At 40.8% G+C, this 20682-nt stretch overlaps 1 protein-coding gene across 1 annotated transcript; it reads left to right on the top strand.

Moving 5' to 3' along the window:
- Positions 1-724: 724 nt before the first annotated feature.
- Positions 725-20286, top strand: LOC139379384 (trafficking protein particle complex subunit 14-like). Its single transcript, XM_071122191.1, has 11 exons — positions 725-1429; positions 2654-2749; positions 3090-3219; positions 3502-3588; positions 6211-6331; positions 6763-6910; positions 7193-7254; positions 8184-8356; positions 13840-13976; positions 14083-14282; positions 17035-20286. The coding sequence occupies exons 1-11, from the start codon at positions 938-940 to the stop codon at positions 17189-17191; spliced, it is 1803 nt and encodes a 600-aa protein (XP_070978292.1). The 5' UTR covers positions 725-937; the 3' UTR covers positions 17192-20286.
- The last annotated feature ends 396 nt before the right edge of the window (positions 20287-20682 follow it).

Here is a 20682-nt window from a genome sequence, read left to right as displayed (position 1 = left end):
GGTAAACCGAGGGAATACAAAAGTACTTCTCTAAGCCTAAAATGTATTTTTTTTTAAACATAACATTTAAACTGGATTGATAGGAATTGTATTCTCATTTAAATTGGGACTATTCTACCATACTTGAGAGCATACATTTTGCAGACATCGACGGTAATATTTCAGCAAAACATATTTATTGTATCACTATCTTTTTTCTTACTTGAAGTTGTTTATACTTGGTTTGAAACCTTGGTATTAGTCTGTGTGCATTCATTCATAGTTTGTTTTTTAATTGTATGAAATAAAAGCAAATATTTCCTGACCAAAGCTTTTGTCTGTGATCCTAGTGTGGCTTTGAGTGGCATATCTATTTAAGATTGAAATAGAAATTTCAAATCTCTCTAGCCTTTGTAAATTGATCACATTATTAAGTTTTACAATGGGATTAACGGGATTTTCAACTCACAAGATCAAGTGTTATTTCCTTCATTGTCAAACAAGCTCACAGTTTGTAATAATACATTAACTATTTAGCTACAACGTAGGGTGAAAAAAACAATTTCAAATGTATTGGGGGATTATTTGGGTCTACCTGAATGGTGAGAGAAAGGCTTGCTATCTGGGCCTCTTGTTAATTCATTCCACTTATCAGCAGTTGAATACTCCTGCCTAGTTTAAAAATGCAGCTCTTTTTCTCTGTGGTCGACTAGTTGTACTGGAGTGCACTGCACTGCTATGCTGCACAGTGAAAGCGTCAGTCGCAGGTTCACCGACTGATGATGGACACAGTGAATTGGATTTTAAATGTTTATTATTATAGAGATATTTGTAAAAATAGGCCAACTATCGATGCTGGTCATACACTAAGAATATTAACCCCCGAGTGGGTTTTGAATAGTATTAGCTTGCGTAATTGTATAGCAAGCTATCAACCGGATACATAATCTAGCTAGCCATGGTTCTAATGATGGAATCGCAATGCGAGTATTTTATGTATTTCCCTGCGGTTCCCATCACGGACCTGTCGGACCCGTCAAAATACCGAACTCTCCCCCGGCGCAGTCACCTCTACCTCGGCGAAACGGTACAGTTCTTGCTAGTCCTGCGGTCCAGAGATGGAGCGTCGGGCTCGAGCGGGACAAAGGGATACGGGTCAGGTGACAGCGGTACCCGGGCTTGGAAGGAGCTGGTACGGTCCCTCTCCGCTGTAGCAAGTGTCTGCCCCGGAGAGAGCCGACATCGCTCCCAACTTCACCCCCACGAGTTCCAGAGAAGCTACAGCGACGACTGTGTAGACGAGGATCCAGACGACGTTGACTTTGCAGCGGGAACAGTCCACACAGCCAGAAGGGAGTCAAGGAACCGAGGTTTCAGAGAATGCAAGCCGCTTCTCATACACAATAATACGGGGCGTGATGGACGGCAGTATCGGCGCGCACCGATTCAGGTAATATGAAATTATGAATGACAGTAGTCATAATTGGAGGGAACAATGGCACAATGATTGGACTATACTCATAACAACTAGCTAATACCGTATTGAGTGTTATAATAGGCTACGTGTACACCTGCTGTGTAAAATAGGAAGTGCTGACATTTCCTGAGCATATAAGAAAGTGCAACGCTCGTGCAGCAGAAGTACAAATGTAAACCACAACAGTCAACCAGACCTTTTTTTAAACTTCCTGCAAGCACTGACCTATGACAGTTGGAACAAGCCAAAATACTGTTTGACAGTAGAACTGGGTTCAAATACTTTTTGGAATAATTTCAAATAACCTACTTTGTGCTTGATTGAGCATGCCTGTTGAAATGGAACCAATAGAACAGTTCCAAAAATGTAAAGCCAGCCCACCTGGCACTCCAGGCAGACTAAACAAAACGCTCAAAACACTCAAAAGTATACGAAAGATTTCAAGTTGTATTTGAACCCAGGTCTGTCTGACAGACAGCTTGTTATTGCGGCAAGGAGCACAGGTTGGTTCTAGCTACAGTCACTGTGATGACATACAAATAGACGCCTCAAACTTTCTTGAGTCTTAACCAACCAACACGTCTTTCGATTTGTCCAACCTTGACATTAAGAGAGAGGGAGAGAGAGCTTGTGTAAGGAGTATTTGCTCACACTTGCCTGTTATCAAGCCTCGCAGGACAAACAGCAATAACCTACTATTATTTTCAGACTACATTGGCAAAGAATTCAGACATGCATGCCAACTCAACCTCATAGCCAAACAAATCAACTTAACCTTGAGGTGTTGGCAATCGAGGGTAACAACCACCCACTATGATAGTCAATATTAAGCATGGGGCAAATAGAGCGAATTAATTAGTATGTTTTTGCACACATTACTATTTGTCATATCCTCTGTGAAAGACAGATCCCTCTTTTTCTATTACATTTGACCACAATAATAGTGTACTAGCAGGTGGAGTGACTCATATCTGTATCGATAATCTATAGTGCAAATATAGAATACAAACTTTATTTGTCCCTACATCCTCCTCCTCCATTGTTTACATAATCTTTATTTCTTTCTCTTTCTCTCACTCTAACTCTCTCTCACACACACTCCCCCTCCCTCTCTCACTCCCTCCCCCTCCCTCTCTCTCCCTCTTGCTTTCTAATAGTTTGTAATAGAGTATTTCTCTCCCTTCCTCTCTCTCCTAGTCACCCATGGACGAGCCAGTGGTATTGAACGAGGAGGTCATATTCCCTCTGACCGTCTCATTGGACAAACTCCCCGTCAACACACTCAAGGTCAAGGTGAGAAGTCATGCAGTGTGTGTGTCTGTGTGTGAGTGAGTGAGACAGAGAGAGAGTGAGAGACAGACAGAAAACAGGACAGAATCGTCTCTCTATCCGTGCTCCCATCATATCTCCATTTCCTCCCCCACTCTGTGTTGTCTCAGATTGTAGTGACTATACCCCTATGCATGTTCATAACCTTGTCATAGCTTCTCTATGCATGTTTATAACCTTGTCATAACCTCTCTATTCCTGTCTATGTCAGATTGTAGTGACTCTATTCATGTTCATAACCTTGTTATAACCTCTATGCATGTTCATAACCTTGTTGTAACCTCTAGTTTCCTGTCTATGTCAGATCATAGTGACCGTGTGGAAGCAGGAGGAGGAAAAGGCAGAGATCAGGGAACATGGTTACCTCACCATCCTACAGCTGAGGAGCCCCACACACACCTTCAGACAAGACCTTAATACCTTCAAAGCCCAGGGTCAGAGTCCTCCACTGCCTCTCCAGTGGCTCCCTCTGGGATGTGACTGAGAAGGATAATGATTATCTTAGATTGTAAAACAGTATCTCAATTCACTGTAAGGCCTACCAAATGTGTATAGGCCTACACATTTAAAATACATTTTCAATATAAAGTAAAACAACGCAATTCACGATGATGAACAACTGCAATGTACATTCAGTGTAAAGTGTATTCAAAGTGACCCTCTCTATTTTTCTCCCTCTTTTTCTCCACCTGTCCACATCCCCATCACCCGTCCAGTCAGCACCACGTTGAGTGTTCTTCCTCCACCAGCTGTGAAATGTCAACAGATGACTGTCTCCGGGAAGCACCTGACCATCCTCAAAGGTGGGGGAAGACTACAAGAGGGTTCTTGGCTGTCCCCATAGGAGATCCCTTTTTGGTTCCAGGTAGAACCATTTTTGGAAACGGTTCTAAATGGAACCCAAAAGGGTTCTTCAAAGCGTTATTTTATGAGGAGAGCCGAAGAACCCTTTTAGGTACTAGGTAGCACTTTTTTTTATACGAGTGTAATACCTTTACACACTGCTATATTGTGGTGGGGGAATACTAACATTGTTGTACCTGACCGTTCTCAAAGGTAGGGAGCAGAGGGGGGCTAACTCTGTTAAACTTGGGCCATAGTGTGGTTTATTTATTTATACTCCACTTTGCATCATGCCAAATAACTCCCCTTAGCTGTGTGTTGTTCACTATAATCCAAGGTTTCACATGCATTATTGTTTGAGTATAACCTATTCTATACTTAACCACAAATGCTTATGACCAGGAGTTGTTTCTGACCACCTGAAAAGAGAAACCTTTAGGCCCTCGCTGTAGCCTGTAACTGTGAGGGTAGGGGCTAAGAATATATGAGTCCGATAACTACTCTGAAGCAGAGCCAAGAGCTCCTGACTCCTGGTGAACAAAGTTAAGATTGAAACAAGGCTTAGCTGGTTTAAGGAAGTGCTTTCGCCTTTGAAGAAAGAGCCACCGAACTGTATCCTAGTCCTCAGCCCAGGGCTAAGATTAATAACAACCCTCTCATGTGTAAAATCCTGTTAAGTCACTGTATTTAATTAATAAACCACCAGGGTAATCACTGACTCTCTGGTGGTACCGAGTCTGACCCAGTAATAGTGCAGGTTCATAGTTAGGTTGGGCCCATTCAAAAGCAAAGTCCCCAGCTAGCGATCATGATCCCATGTTAACAAAGCGTCTTTTAGATATTAAATCCATAAATGGGAGGGCCTGATCCTTGATAAACACTCATACTCAGAGACGCTTTGTGAAATACGGGTCCTGGACAATAGCAGAGCTCCCCAATGTTCAAAGGGCAAAGGGAGAGAAAAGTAAAATAGACAAGACCTTCTTTAATAGATGGTTAGGAAACGTGTCCCAAGTAATTAACTACACCGACAACAGTGTTATCCCCGTGTTATCACCGTGTTATCACAGTGTTATCGCAGTGTTACACAATAGCTCAATAGTTTATGTAGGAGGTAGCTCTTACGTGTACATGCTGTACAGGATATTGGCTCACATATGTGGATTTATATTTACAGTATGTATAGTAGAGCACCCTTTGAAATTAGCCTGAAGTTTACAGTATTGTGATTTGTCTTTATGGGATGTGGATTACATTAGTGAGGTTTGTGTATTAAGCTTGGGCAATATACCGTTCACGCCATATACCGGGTTATTTTGAAATACCGACAGAATGATTTCTAAACACTACGCCACTGCTTATAACTATTAAATTAAAACTGAAATATGTAACTTTTTGGACAACCTGGCCAAATTCACATAGGAATGGGAGTTCTAGATATGTCATTCTCATTGAAAGCAAGTCTAAGAAGCTGTAAATCTGTTCTATGTTCGTTATTCCAATGCTTCCCGTTCTTAAGTTTAACTATTAGAATTTAAGCAACCAGGAAATGGCTTAGAGATTTCTGCATATTGCACCTTTAAGTATAACTATAAATTATATCCAGCTCAGGGATCCAGCTATGCATTTGGTTTGCTAACTTGCTAGCTAAGTGGCTAGATGTCAAGATCAAGCTTCTTGGTTACAGCAGAGACATTCAATCCCCTCCTCCTAGATCAAGATCCCTGTTGCCTAAATAGTTTTGTGCGTTAAAAATGTATAATTATAGCGCCCCCTGTGTTCACTTCCGGTAATACAGTATACCCTGGTATGGTACAGAAACGGTATGACGTATGAAAATCTGGATACCGCCGAACCCTATTGTGTATATAGCTATATACCATGTATGTACTGTATATAAATAGTACCCATATCAAATAAAATCCAATCAAATGTTATTTGTACAACCTTACTGTGAAATGCTTACTTATGAGTCCTTAACCAACAGTGCAGTTCAAGAAACAGAATTGAGAAAATATTTACTAAATAAAATAAAGTAAAAATAAAAAGTAACAGTAGAATTACGCAACAATAACAAGGCTATATACAGGGGGCCCGGTACTGAGTAAATGTGCGGGGGTACAGGTTAGTCGAGGTAATTTGTACATGTAGGTCGGGGTAAAGTGACTATGCATAGATGATAAGATGATAAACAGCGAGTAGCAGCAGTGTAAAAACAAAGAGGGGTCAATGTAAATAGTCCAGGTGGCCATTTGATGAATTGCTCAGCAGTCTTATAACTTGGGTGTAGAAGCTGTTACAAAGCCTTTTGGACCTAGACTTGGCGCTCCGGTACCGCTTGCTGTGCGGTAGCAAAGAGAACAGTCTATGACTTGGGTGACTGGAGTCTTTGGCAATTCTTGGGCCTTCCTCTGAAGTGGAATTGACTATTGTTTTTGACAATAGTATTATGACGTCATCTAAACTTCTTCCTCTCTTATGCTTTCCTGTCTCCTTTTCTCTCTATCTCTCCTTCCCCCCATTTCCCCCCTCCCCCTCTATCCTTTTCTAACTCCCTTCCCTCTCTCACTCTCTCCCCCCAGTATTAAACTCCAGTTCTCAGGAGGAGGTCTGTGTGAGGGACGTGAGAATCATTCCTAACTTCAACGTGTCCTACCTCCCCATGATGCCTGATGGCTCTGTGCTTCTGGTGGACAATGTCTGGTAAGTACAGATCTAGGATCTAGGATTTTGGGACCCCTCCCCATTCCTTAACTTAACCATTAGGGGTGAGACAGAAACTGACTGTAGATCAGTGCCTGATGGCTCTGTCCTCCTGGTGGACAATGTCTAGTACACTCCCTTAACCACAGATACAGAATCAGATTACAGTACTACTAATACCAACTTTTGTAGTTAAGGGTAGAAAAGCATCAGTGTCTGCCGGACAAGGCCTGGAACGCTCACACAAGTGCTTTTCAGGGACGCTGTTTATAAGTGTTGAAACATATTGAATATTTTGATCTAAAATGTTGCATAAAGATGTAATGAGTGCCTGAATGTCCCATACTGTTGTTTATTTTTTTATGAACCTTGAAAAAAAGTACATCACTTTTGTAACCATGGCGATGACATCCATTACTTCCTGTCTGCAGCCACCAATCGGCAGAGGTTGGAATGGCGTCGTTCCACAGGATGAACAGTAGCTCCTCTCACCTTCCCAGCATGCTCTCTGCCCTGGAGGAGCAGAACTTCCTGTTTCAGCTGCAGCTCAGGGACCAGCCGGAGGAAGAGAGCAACGAGGTGAGAGGGAGGAATGGGGAGAGAGAAGGGGGGTATAGAGAGAGGAGAGAGGGACAGAGAGAGGGGGGAACAAGGACAATGTGTAATATCAAATAAATGGTCCTAGTTTGTGATGTAAAGGGCAGTGAGATACATTTCAGGTAATATGATATCATACTTAGTGTGGGATCATTTAATCTGTTTTAGATTAAACATATGCATAAAAAATCTGCAATGAATGTCCTTGTGTGCACAGCATGAAATCATTTGAGGAATGTGAATGTTTTTTGCTCTCTGCTTAAGGGTCTGGAGGTTCCTTTGGTAGCTGTGCTGCAGTGGTCCACCCCTAAACTTCCCTTTACCAGGTAGGTCTAAATCTACTAAAATATAGAACTGGCTCATAATCACTATAACTACCCCAGACACTCACTATACCTACTCCATTATAACGACCCCATTATAACTACTAGCCTTCCCCAGGTACTGTACATCTCCACCGATTATTAGTTGGAACCAGAGCCATATATTTTAGAGAGTTGGGCCAACTTTTAGAATTCTGAATATTGCTCTAATTCTAGACAGTCAGCTACATAGCTTTGCTTAAATATTGCCCGTGTAATGTTAATGTAGCTAGCATGGCTGCAATAGGATGTCGTAGTGTCATGTAAATGCATCATAATGCCCATTCTAGTGACATGCCATTCCCCATGTAATGTTAATGGGGTGCGAACATGGCTGCCATAGAATGTGGTAGTGTCACGTACAGTTGAAGTCGGAAGTTTACATACACTTAGGATGGAGTCATTAAAACTTGTTTTACAACCACTCCACAAATATTTTGTTAACAAATGATAGTTTTGGCAAGTCGGTTAGGACATCTACTTTGTGCATGACACAAGTAATTTTTCCAACAATTGTTTACAAACAGATTATTTCACTTATAATTCACTGTATGACAATTCCAGTGGGTCAGAAGTTTACAAACATTAAGTTGACTGTGCCTTTAAACAGCTTGGAAAATTCCAGAAAATTATATCATGGCTTTAGAAGCTTCTGATAGGCTAATTGACATCATTTGAGTCAATTGGAGGTGTACCTGTGGATGTATTTCAAGGCCTACCTTCAAACTCAGTGCCTCTTTGCTTGACATAATGGGAAATCAAAAAAATCAGCCAAGACCTCAGAAAAAAAATGGTGGACCTCCACAAGTCTGGTTCATCCTTGGGAGCAATTTCCAAACTGTCCAAATATACCTACCCCATTATTACTCTACTACTTAACTTCCCTTCTCCAGGTACATCTCCACCCACTACCAGCTGCCCAGCGTGAGAATGGACCAACCCCGGCTGGTTATGACAGCTTCCTGTCCCAGTGCAGTGCAGCCTCAGGAGCACTTCCGTGTAAAATACACCTTACTAAACAACCTGCAAGACTTCCTGGCTGTAAGACTGGTCTGGACGCCCGAAGGTGAGGGGATGGGAGAGGAGAAGAGATGGAATGATTATGGAGGGAGATGGGAGTGAGATGAGGTGAGAGGGAGGGAGATGTAGAAAACGGAGAAAATTAATACTTTTTACACAAAAAAGAGAAAGAGTGGAAGAGAGGGATATAAAAATAATGCTAGAGGGTAATGACAAAGGGTCAGTTAGAAAGAAACCGGGAGAGAGTGAGAGATAGTCCAGGGAGAGGATCATAGACACTGAACTAATAAATACAGTGGCTTGCGAAAGTTTTCACCCCCTTGGCATTTTTCCTATTTTGTTGCCTTACAACCTGGAATTAAAATAGATTTTTGGGGGGTTTGTGTCATTTGATTTACACAATATGCCTACCACTTTGAAGATGCAAATTATGTTTTTATTGTGAAACAAACAAGAAATAAGACAAACAAACTGAAAACTTGAGCGTGCATAACTATTCTCTGTAATTAATATGACCTGATTAAGCTAATCATGTAAATATAATTAACTAGAATGTCGGGGCACAACGAAATAATGTTTATAGAGCTGTTATCTTCCGAATAAACTTTTAAAGACCTGGTAATCTTTTACCTCAATAGCAGTCAATATTTAATCGTCACCTTATTCAGTCTCATCTGAAAGTTGTAAACTCTTGGTTATCTTCACTAACCCTGGCTAACAAGTTGAATCAGAAATACAAAATTTGGTTTAATTATTTATTTACTAAATACCTAAATAATCACACAGAATTACATCTACACAGAATTGATGACAAATTATGTTAAAAAGGAAAACGTCCCTAGCGGACGGAACAGATATGTCGGCTGGTTACACATAGAAAGGGTGTTGGGTTTTGAATGAAAGAGCAGGAAGACTGAGGAACAAAAATATGTTGTGCCTCTATTGGGCTGTAGGCAGCTACTCTGAATCTTATGCATTCTAAATAACCGCTCATTTGAAAAAGGAAAATGCAATAAATATTTACTCTTGAGCCTGGCTTCGGTAGATTGGTCGTAGAAAGAAGGTTGGGTTGTCCAGCATGGATCTCTTGTCCTCTGAAGAATGTCTAGTGGTGAACTGGAGCGTGGTAGAATGCATACTCTGTCCGTCCTCTCCTAGCCCACGTTTACAGCTGCTGTTGCTAACGCAACGGCTAGGAGGTATCACTTCTTAAGTGAATAAGAGTTCAAAGTTCATACCAAGTTGCCATACTTCAAGCTCATGCTATATTCTAGCTGGTATAGTCTAAATTCATTCTTTTGGCGTGTTGATCGTCATCTTCACGTTGAAATTCAATGCTAATTTAGTTTGGTTCTTGCCGTTCAACCAGAGCTCACGCGGGGGTTGGCTTAGTTCTGTAGGTGATCTTTGTCCTTTCACGTCCTTGGAACAAAAAGTTGGATTTTCGTCAACGGGTTTATATCGGGGTGAAGAGAAGGGCCTGTTTCATAGTTTACAACCAATATCTGTTCACTTGGGCGGGGCCTCTGAGTGAGCATAGTTTCTATATGACAAACCGTTCACTCATTTAAGAAGCTAAAATTACGTTTAATCTTTTCACAAATAGTTTCATATTTAAACATTTAAATTGCACAACAATTCTATGTGAATCTGATAACTAGAATGTGTTGACTTTCCAAGATACAATTTATGTCATCCTGTCATTAGTAGTAATGTCTCAGACAACAACTGATCTAAGATCATATTCATTAACTACCAATGCATATTTTCAACTGGTTGGATTACCGAAATATGGTTCCGTTTCCCACCTTTTAATGTTACCAGACTCTCTATGTTACAAAGGCTTTACAAGAGTCAACTCTATAAAGTAGAGCGAGAGAGAAAAGGGGAAAGGTATTTATGGGGATCATAAACCTCCCCAACAAGCCAACGCCATGACACAAGACATTTCAATGTTTCCTCTTAAACAACTCAAGTGTTGCTTTAGCAGTATGCTTAGGGTCATTGTCCTGCTGGAACCTCGTCCCAGTCTCAAATCTCTGGAAGACTTAAACAGGTTTCCCTCAAGAATTTCCCTGTATTTAGCGCCATCCATCATTCCTTCAATTCTGACCAGTTTCCCAGTCCCTGCCAATGAAAAACATCCCCACAGCATGAAGCTGCCACCACCATGCTTCACTGTGGAGATGGTGTTCTCGGGGTGATGACAGGTGTTGGGTTTGCGCCAGACATGATGGTCAAAAAGCTCAATTTTAGTCTCATCTGACCAGAGTAGCTTCTTCCATATGTTTGGGGAGTCTCCCACGTGCTTTTTGGCGAACACCAAACGTGTTTGCTTATTTTCTTCTTTAAACAATGGCATTTTTTTGGCCACTCTTCCGTAAAGCCCAGCTCTGTGGAGTGTACGGTTTAAAGTGGTCCTGTGGACAGATACTCCAATCTCCACTGTGGAGCTGGTCTCTTTGTTGCCTCTCTGATTAATGCACTCCTTGCCTGGTCCATGAGTTTTGGAGGGAGACTCTCTCTTGGCAGGTTTGTTGTGGTGCCATATTCTTAAAAAAATATTTAAAAAAGATTTAATGTTGCTCCGTGGGATGTTCAAAGTTTCAGATATTTTTCTAGAACCCAACCCTGATCTGTACTTCTCCACAACTTTGTCCCTAACCTGTTTGGAGAGCTCCTTGGTCTTCATGGTGCCGCTTGCTTGGTGACGCCCCTTACTTAGTAGTGTTGCAGACTCTGGGGCCTTTTAGAACAGGTATACTGAGATCATGTGACAGATCATGTGAAATTTAGATTGCACACAGGTGGATTTAATTTAACTTCTTGCTCCTACTTGAGACGCAGATGTCTCAAGTAGACACCTGGAAATGCAAATGCGCTACGCTAAATGCTAAATGTACTCGTTAAAACTCAAACCTTAATCAAAATTCACATGCAGGGTATTGAATTAAAGCTACACTCGTTGTGAACCTAGCCAACAAGTCAGATTTTTAAAATGCTTTTCGGCGAAAGCATGAGAAGCTATTATCTGATAGCATGCAACACCTCAAAATGCCTGAATGCGATGTAAACAAAGATATAGCTTAGCCGGCGCTACACAAAACGCAGAAATAAAATATAAAACATTCATTACCTTTGACGAGCTTCTTTCTTGGCACTCCTATATGCCCCATAAACATCACTATTGGGTCTTTTTTTCGTTTAAATCGGTCCATATATACCCAAAATAGCTTTATATGGAAGCTGTGTCATTCAGAAAAAAACATTGTTTTTAAACGCTGCGTCATTTTTTAAAATTAAAAAAGTCGACGATAAACTTTCACAAAACACTTTGAAATACTTTTGTAATCCAACTTTAGGTATTAGTAAACGTTTATAATCTATCAAAATGATTACAGGGCGCTGTATATTCAATAGCTCCTCGTTTTCAAATCAATGGCTGCCAATGTGCACATTCAAAACATCCTGGTGGAGACCGGAAGAAATGGAATCCAGTAAGTTGGATTTACAAAGAAAAAAGTCCCTTGAAAATGACGACAATGGCGACATCGTGTGGAATCTGTAGGAATTGCATGCAGGTCGATAATTAATTTTGTGCCCTTTTAACAACCCATGAAAGTGACGCATGGAAATAATTTTTAGCTTTCAGAGAGCAGTTTTTCTTGCGCTTTTCAATGAAACACACGATCTGTTATAGTCACAGCCATGATTTAACCAGTTTTAGAAACTTCAGAGTGTTTTCTATCTACACATACTAATCATATGCATATACTATATTCCTGGCATGAGTAGCAGGACGCTGAAAAGTTGCGCGATTTTTAACAGAATGTTCGAAAAAGGAGGGGGTAGACTAATTATGTGACTTTTGAAGGTAATTGGATGCACCAGACCTTATTTAGGGGCTTCATAGCAAAGGGGGTGAATACATATGCACGCACCACTTTTCCATTTATTTATTTTTTTGAATTTTTTGAAAAAGTAATTTTTTTCGATTCACTTCACCAATTTGGACTATTTTGTGTATGTCCATTACATGAATTCCCCACCAAAATTATTTAAATTACAGGTTGTAATGCAACAAAATAGGAAAAACTCCAAGGGGGATGAATACTTTTGCAATGCACTGTATGATTGTAATACAAATGCTTTAGAGAGATATAGAGAGCGCAGAGAGCAAGAGGGACAGAGAGAGAGATTGATTAGATTTTTATCAGGATCTCTTTTAGTCCTCATTTGGACTGATCTTCCAAGAGTCATTGAACATTAAAACACAATTCATAATACAATCACATTTTCACATATAGCAGCACACTGTTACAAACAACAGACATATTACACTGACATATTGACCAGATAAATACAGTCTGAAAAGATAGATTGATTCCTTCATCTACCATAGTCCTGCACAACCTTCCAATGTATTATATTTAAATGGTTCTAAAATATTGTTTAAATGTATATATTGAAAGGTTTCTGGTTTGCTCAGGTAAATTATTCAATATCTTTATTACTCTGAATCTAAATGTTATTTTGCCTATTTCTCTTTTCTTTCTGGATAACACGTAGATAGATGGTGGACAATCTAGTCCTAGTATTTACTGAATGCCTGTCTCTTACCAGCTGAATACTGTTGTAAATGGAGTTTGGCCATTTTAAATGGTGTACATTTTGAAATAAAATAAGCAATGTTTTTTTCAATGCTCTTGTTGATGAATTACTACCAAGAGCATTGTGCATGACTACAACAGAATAATCATATATCTACCTTAAAACAGTCCTTGCTGCTTTGTTCTGTGCAATCAGCATCCTCCTAATTTCACTTGCTGATGCATGTCCCCAGACCACATAACAGTAGTTCACCTGACTCCCAATTAATGCTTGGCTTGTTTGCTTAAGAATCTTTCCCAGTAAATATTTTGCTCTCCTTCTGATCATGCATGCATTTCTTATTTTTTTACATAGATGAGTTATTGGAGACAACCATGATAAGCAGTTGTCTAGCTGCACCCCTAGTAGTTTGGTTTCTGCCACTTTGTCAATTTGTACTTCCCCTGTACTTAATTGCATCCCATGTTGTGTGGGCCTTTTCCTGGTGGAACAGACCAACATAACCCTGGTTTTCTTGGTGTTCAAAATAAGTTTGTTCCGGCAAACCCACTCCCTGATATTTCCCAGATTAAGTAAAGAAGTGGTCCAAGGCAACTACCCTGCGGTATTCCACAGTTTAAAGCATGAGGGGAAGAAAACGACCCATTGATATAGGTGGACTGTTTCCTGTCAGTTAGATATAACTGTACCCAATTGAATGCTGCCTCCTGAAACCGATATTTCAATAATTTTGTCAAAATTATTTAATGATCCACTAAATCAAAAAATAACTAACTAACTAACTACATACCAGAGGAACATAATCACTTTAGGCTATATTATAATGCTCTCTCCTTGGGTAAACTAAACACCAGCCTCTCCCACTCTCCCTTTCCGTCAATGTCACCCCCCTTTCTCCCCTCTAACCCCACCCCCCAGGTCGTGGGCGTCAGGAGGACCCCTCTGTCAGTTCTGTGGTATGTCATTCCCCCCTTAACAACCTGGGCCAGTGTCGGAAAGGATCCACCCTCTCCTTTACTGTCGGCTTCCAGATACTCAAGGCAGGACTCTTCGAGGTACCAGAGATAGTGTGCGCGTGTGTGTGTGTGTGCCTCTTTTGTTTCTCCGATTTTGCATACCAAACATTACTCACTCCACATGCCCCCCTCTCCTCCTCTCCAGTTAAGCCAGCACATGAAGCTGAAGCTTCAGTTCACAGCGTCCTGTTCCAACCCCCCTGCTGAGGCCAGGCCCATGTCTCTGTCCCTGTCCAGGAAGAACTCTCCCTCCAGCCCTGCTGTTAGAGACCTGCTGGACAGACAGAGTCTGGGAAGATCACAGTCCTTCTCTCACCAACAACCATCACGGTCGCATCTTATGAGGTAGGAGATACACGCGTGTAACGCACAGACACATACACTACATGGCCAAAGGAATGTGGACACCCCTTCAAATTAGTGGATTTGGCTATTTCAGCCACACCTGTTGCTGACAGGTGTATACAATCGAGCAAAAGCCATTCTTCATAGACAAACATTGGCAGTAGAACAGCCCGTACTGAAGAGCTCAGTGATTTTCAACGTGGCACCGTCATAGGATGCCACCTTTCCAGCAAGTCAGTTCGTCAAATTTCCGCCCTGCTAGAGCTGCCCTGGGCATCTTTAAGTGCTAGGAGCAACAACGGCTCAACCGCAAAGTGGTAGGCCACACAAGCTCACAGAACGGGACCGCCGAGTGCTGAAGCGCATAAAGGTTGTCTGTTTTCGGTTGCAACACTGACTACCAAGTTTCATACTGCCTCTGGAAACAATGTCAGCACAAGAACTGTTCGTCAGGAGCTTTCATTAAATGGGTTTCCATGGCCTAGCAGCTGCGCACAAGCCTAAGATCACCATGTGCAATGCCAAGCGTCGGCTGGAGTGGTGTTAAGCTCGCCGCCATTGGACTCTGAAGCAGTGGAAGCACGTTCTCTGGAGTGATGAATCACGCTTCACCATCTGACAGTCTGATGGACGAATCTGGGTTTGGTGGATGCTAGAAGAACACTAGCTGCCCCAATGCATAGTGCCAACAGTGACGTTTGGTGGAGGAGGAATAATGGTCTGGGGCTGTTTTTCATGGTTCGGGCTAGGCCCTTTAGTTCCAGTAAAGGGAAATCTTTACACTACAGCATACAGTGACATTCTAGACGATTCTGTGCTTAAAACTTTGTGGCAACAGTTTGGGGAAGGCCCTTTCTGTTTCAGCATGACAATGCCCACATGCACAAATGAGGTCCATACAGAAATGGTTTGTCGAAATCTGTGTGGAAGAGCTTGGCTGGCCTGCACAGAGCCCTGACCTCAACCCCATCAAACACCTTTGAGGTGTATTGGAACTTAGTCGCTCAATATCAGTACCCGACCTCACTTATGCTCTTGTGGCTGAATGGAAGCAAGTCCAAACAACAATGTTCCAACATCTAGTGGAAAGCCTTCCCAGAAGAGTGGAGGCTGTTATAGCAGTAAAGGGGGGGCCAACTTTTAGAATGAGATGTTTGATGAGCAGGTGTCCACATACGTTTGCAGTGTATATACAGTGCCTTCTGAAGGTATTCACACCCCTTGACTTTTCCAAATTTTGTTGTGTTATAAAGTGGGATTCAAATGGATTAATTGTCATTTTTTGTCAACGATCTACAAAACATACTCTGTAATGTCAAAGAGGAAGATAATGTCCTGCTGAAAGGTTAATTCATTTCCCAGTGTCTGGTGGAAAGCAGACTGAACCAAGTTTTCCTTTAGGATTTTGCCTGTGCTTAGCTCCATTCCGTTTCTTTTTCATCCTGAAAAACTCTCCAGTCCTTAGCATTTACAGCCACACCTATAACATGATGCAGTCACCACCATGCTTGACATTTGGAGAATGGTACCTAGTAATGTGTTGTATTGGATTTGCCCTAAACATAACACTTTGTATTCAGGACAAAAAGTTAATTGCCTTGTTGCAAGCATGTTTTGGAATATTTTTATTCTCTTCAGGCTTCCTTATTTTCACTCTGTCAATTAGGCTAGTATTGTGAATTAACTGCAATATTGATCAACCCTCAGTTTTCTCCTATCACAGCTATTAAACTCTGTAACTGTTTCAAAGTCACTATTGGCCTCATTTCCTTCCTCTCCGGCAACTGAGTTAGGAAGGACAGCTGTATCTTTGTAGTGACTGGATGTATTGATACACCATCCAAAGTGCAATTAATAACTTCACCATGCTCAGCGGAATATTCAATGTCTGCTTTTAAAATGTTTACCCATCTATCAATAGGTTCCCTTCTTTGCGAAGCATTGGAAAACCTCCCTCGTCTATGTGGCTGAATCTGTGTTTGAAATTCAGTTCTCGACCAAGGGACTTTACATATAATTGCATGTGTGGGGTACAGAGATGCGGTAGTCATTCGAAAAGCTGGTTAAACACTGTTATTGCACAAAGAGGGATTATATGCAATTTATTATGTGACTTGTTAAGCACATTTTTATTCCTAAACTTATTTAGGCTTGCCATAACAAAGGGGTTGAATACTTATAGGCTCAAGACATTTTAGCTTTTCATTTTTAATGAATTTCTATTTTTTTTAAATGAAAAACACAATGCCACTTTGACTAGTATCTCAATTGAATCCATTTTAAATTCAGGCTGTAACCCAACAAAATGTGGAAAAAGACAAAGGGCTGTGGATATTTTCTAAAGGCACACACGCGCACACACACACACACACACACACACACACACACACACACACACACACACACACACACACACACACACACACACACACACACACACATACACACACACACACACACACACACACATACACACACACACATACGCATACACACACATCAGCATACATGCAGTGCATAAACTCATACACACACACATAAGCATATATGTACACACTCATACACACGTACACGCAGACGCACACACACGCACACTCCCTGTAATCCCTAAATTCTGGCAGTGACTCCTTGACCTCTTTCTGACTCTCTGACCTCTCTCCTAATCCCCATTGTGTGTGTGTGCGTATGTCTCTTTGTATTTGCGTCTCTGTGTGTGTGTGTGTGTGTGTGTGTGTGTGTGTGTGTGTTCTAGGACGGGCAGTGTGATGGAGCGCAGGGCCATCACCCCTCCAGTGGGATCCCCAGTGGGTCGACCCCTCTACCTCCCCCCCGATCGGCCGGTCCTCTCACTGGACAAGATCGCCAAGAGAGAGTGTAAGGTACTGGTGCTGGAACCTGGAAGAGACTGAGAGACAAGGCGAGAGACAGGGAGAGGTGGAGGAAGAGAGGGGAGTGCTGGTGCTTGAGCCAGGTAGAAACAATGAGACTGTGAAGATGGGAGGGAGGAAGAAGGGAGACATAGATAGAAAAAGGGAGAGAGAGAGAGACATCTCTCATGCTGAACATTTCCTACATCCTACAAGGCACGCATGAACAATGATTTACCAGACAGACAGATAGACTATCTGACACACACTGAATGATTGACTGTACGTGAGCCACATCATTTGAAGACACTGGAGAAGTTACTTTCAACAACATAATTTCACATTTTTATCTCAACAACATTTGATGTTTTTATATCACTGTAATGTCAGCATTCCATTTCATTCCTTGTTTTATTCCTTGTGTAATGCTGTAATTTAATGTGTAAATAATTGTTAAGGTTTTAAACAGGGTGCAGACAGATCCAGACTATTTGTAGATGCATTTTGAGAACTTTGTCACTGTAGATTACTGTGTTTACCGTACAGGGTTATGGTAATAGCCAATACCTTGTTAATACATATTGTTATACACTGGTATACATTTTACACAGTATATGTAATGTAATACTTGGATGTTAGAATCATTTTTTAGTGAAAAACTGGATTATGTTAGTGAGATACTGGATTTTAAGAGTGAAAAACTGGATTTTAAGAGTCAAAAACTGGATTTTCTTACTTAAAAACTGGATTTTATTAGTGAAAGCCTGAATTTTGTTACTGAAAAACTGGATTTTATTAGTGAAAAACTGAATTTTGTTACTGAAAAACTGGATTTTATTAGTGAAAAACTTAATTTTGTTACTGAAAAACTGGATTTTATTAGTGAAAAACTGAATTTTGTTACTGAAAAACTGGATTTTGTTAGTTTACACACTGTCAGATACACTTATCTAATGTGATGGATGTCAAACTTGTAATTAAAAAAAGCAGCAGGAGACCACAGGGAAAGGTTTGAGTTCTGTTGCATTGTGGAATAACTGTAGCCTATTCTCAGATCTGTTTGTGCTGTCTTCACAACTGCTATGGTCATTGTCACGATAGGAATTGGCAAGACAGCACAGACAGATCTGGGACCAGGCTAGATCTGTTTCACCCGTGGATAGTGTCATCGAGTTCACTCTTATTAGAATGTATTGTATTTTAGTGGCTTGGAGCCACACAGTCTCGACACTGTATTTAGTAGTTAAACAAGTAGTCTACTAGAGATGTTTTTAGTTTATGCTAAATATATTTATTGTCCGATTTGTATAATTTAGATTTTCTTTTATCAGCATTTACTTCTGCTTAAAAGTCTTAAAAGTGCTTATACTCCTTAGTACACTCCAGAGTACACATATTGTACATAGAAGGACACACTCCGTAACACAAACTTCCTAGTCCACACTCCATGATAGGGAACAAATCATTTCCCTTTCCCTTGTTATACTGCTGTTCGCCCTATTCCCTATAAAGTGCACTACTTATGGACCCTGGTCAAAAGTAGTGGACTAGATAGGGAATAGGGTGCCATTTGGGACACAACCTTACACTGTTGTTCACAGCTGTTAAAACTTTGATTACAGTGGTTGATCCTGTTGATTGTTGTTGTTATGCCATTCATTCACACTTTACCTTATTATTAGGGATTTAGTCCTGGGTAACAATCCAGAATAGTGGATTATTTAGAAATCGTAACGTCCGTTACTGTAGCTACGTTTTCAACTGTTTACATTTGTGTTGAGAACATTGAACAATGGTGTGTGTGTGCGCAGGTGTGTGTGCATGTGTATGTGTATGTGCGTGCATACGTGTGTGTGTGTATGTTTGTGCCGCTTTAAGCATTTGTTGTATGTTTTTTGTATGTTTGTCTAAAATATGATTTTATTTCCTGGTTCAATTGCCAATGGAAATGACCAATGGGTCTTTATCCCTGATGTAAATTACAATGTGAGGTTGGGGACATTTCAAACGATCAGATTTTTTTTGACTGTGTATCAAAAGCCCCGTTTATACCTGGTTCTAGCATGCATCCTTTGTCGTGATCTTTTCCACATTTTGATTTTTAGACAGGTGTTGACAATCAAAAGACACATTGTGATGTGATTTTGATCAGATCATTCTGCCCACCTCCGGAGGTAGTCAGGCACGCATTGTGTCTTTGTATCTTACAAGTGTAGACGGATCTGGACAGAGAAACCATTTTAGTACATTATTCCACCCATTAAAATCATTGACAGGTGGCACCATTGACTGATTACATCAATATGTGTCTTACAATACATAAATAAGTCTTGTTTTGAAAGAGTAGTGAAATAATGAGCATAAAGGAAGGGATCAGGAAGTCTGGTCACAATGCAGACACATTGGATGGATAACGGACACGTTTTAATACCATGTGTAGACACATTTTTGGAAATGTGGGCACATACAGAATGTAGACAAGATCAGGACAAAGGACCCATGTTAACACCAGGTATAAACCGGGCGTATTATGCCTGATTTTCCCTGGACACAAAGTACTTGCTTGTGTGTTCTGTGTTTAATTTAGACATTTTTATCTCTATATCTTTACGTGTAATAGACGTACCCAAGACTGTGTGTGCAGAGGATGTGTGTTATTTCGTTTCTTATGTTTCATTTTGTTTAGATGTTTTATTTCCTGGAATTTAACTGAAAAACAAAACCATTCCAACTCTATTTTCATTGTTCCCGAACACTTGATGAACAAAAGTTTGGTCACAAACATTTCCAATCCTTTCCTCTTGTGATTTTAAAACAATGTATTATATTACTACTTGGACCAAAGTAGCTCACAATATGATTGTTTATGTATATTAGTGACTTATTTTTAACAGTCATTGTTGTTAAGCACTTGAATTGATTTGAATTGTATTGTTCTTGGTTCTTTGGACACACAAACAACAAATGCAGTTGATTGTGTCACAGATGTACTGTGACACATTGTTTGCTAGCAGTCTCACTGGCCTTAGTTTAGGTCTTGCTTGTTTTTAGATGCATTGAATGCAAACGTCTGCCAGGGAAAAGTGTTGGGGGAAAAATATGTTTTGGGTCACTCCTCGTTTGTTGCACTCTTGAAGTGTGAATAAATACAGTTGGAGCGATTGGGAAGTTTGTGTGCATTACTGTACATTACTGTAGGACAGGTAAAACAGACACAGGTGTGTTACTGTAGGACAGGTGGGACATACACACGTGTGTTACTGTAGGACAGGTAAGACAGACAGGTGTGTTACTGTAGGACAGGTAAGACAGACACAGGTGTGTTACTGTAGGACAGGTAAGACAGACAGGTGTGTTACTGTAGGACAGGTAAGACAGACACAGGTGTGTTACTGTAGGACAGGTAAGACAGGTAAAACAGACACAGGTGTGTTACTGTAGGACAGGTAAGACAGACACAAGTGTGTTACTGTAGGACAGGTAAAACAGACACAGGTGTGTTACTGTAGGACAGGTAAGACAGGTAAAACAGA

This window comes from Oncorhynchus clarkii, chromosome 21, assembly GCF_045791955.1.
Source record: "Oncorhynchus clarkii lewisi isolate Uvic-CL-2024 chromosome 21, UVic_Ocla_1.0, whole genome shotgun sequence".
NCBI classification, from domain to species: Eukaryota; Metazoa; Chordata; class Actinopteri; order Salmoniformes; family Salmonidae; genus Oncorhynchus; species Oncorhynchus clarkii.
The sequence above is the reverse complement of the archived record's forward strand: the minus strand, read 5'-3'. Positions and strand labels throughout refer to the sequence as shown.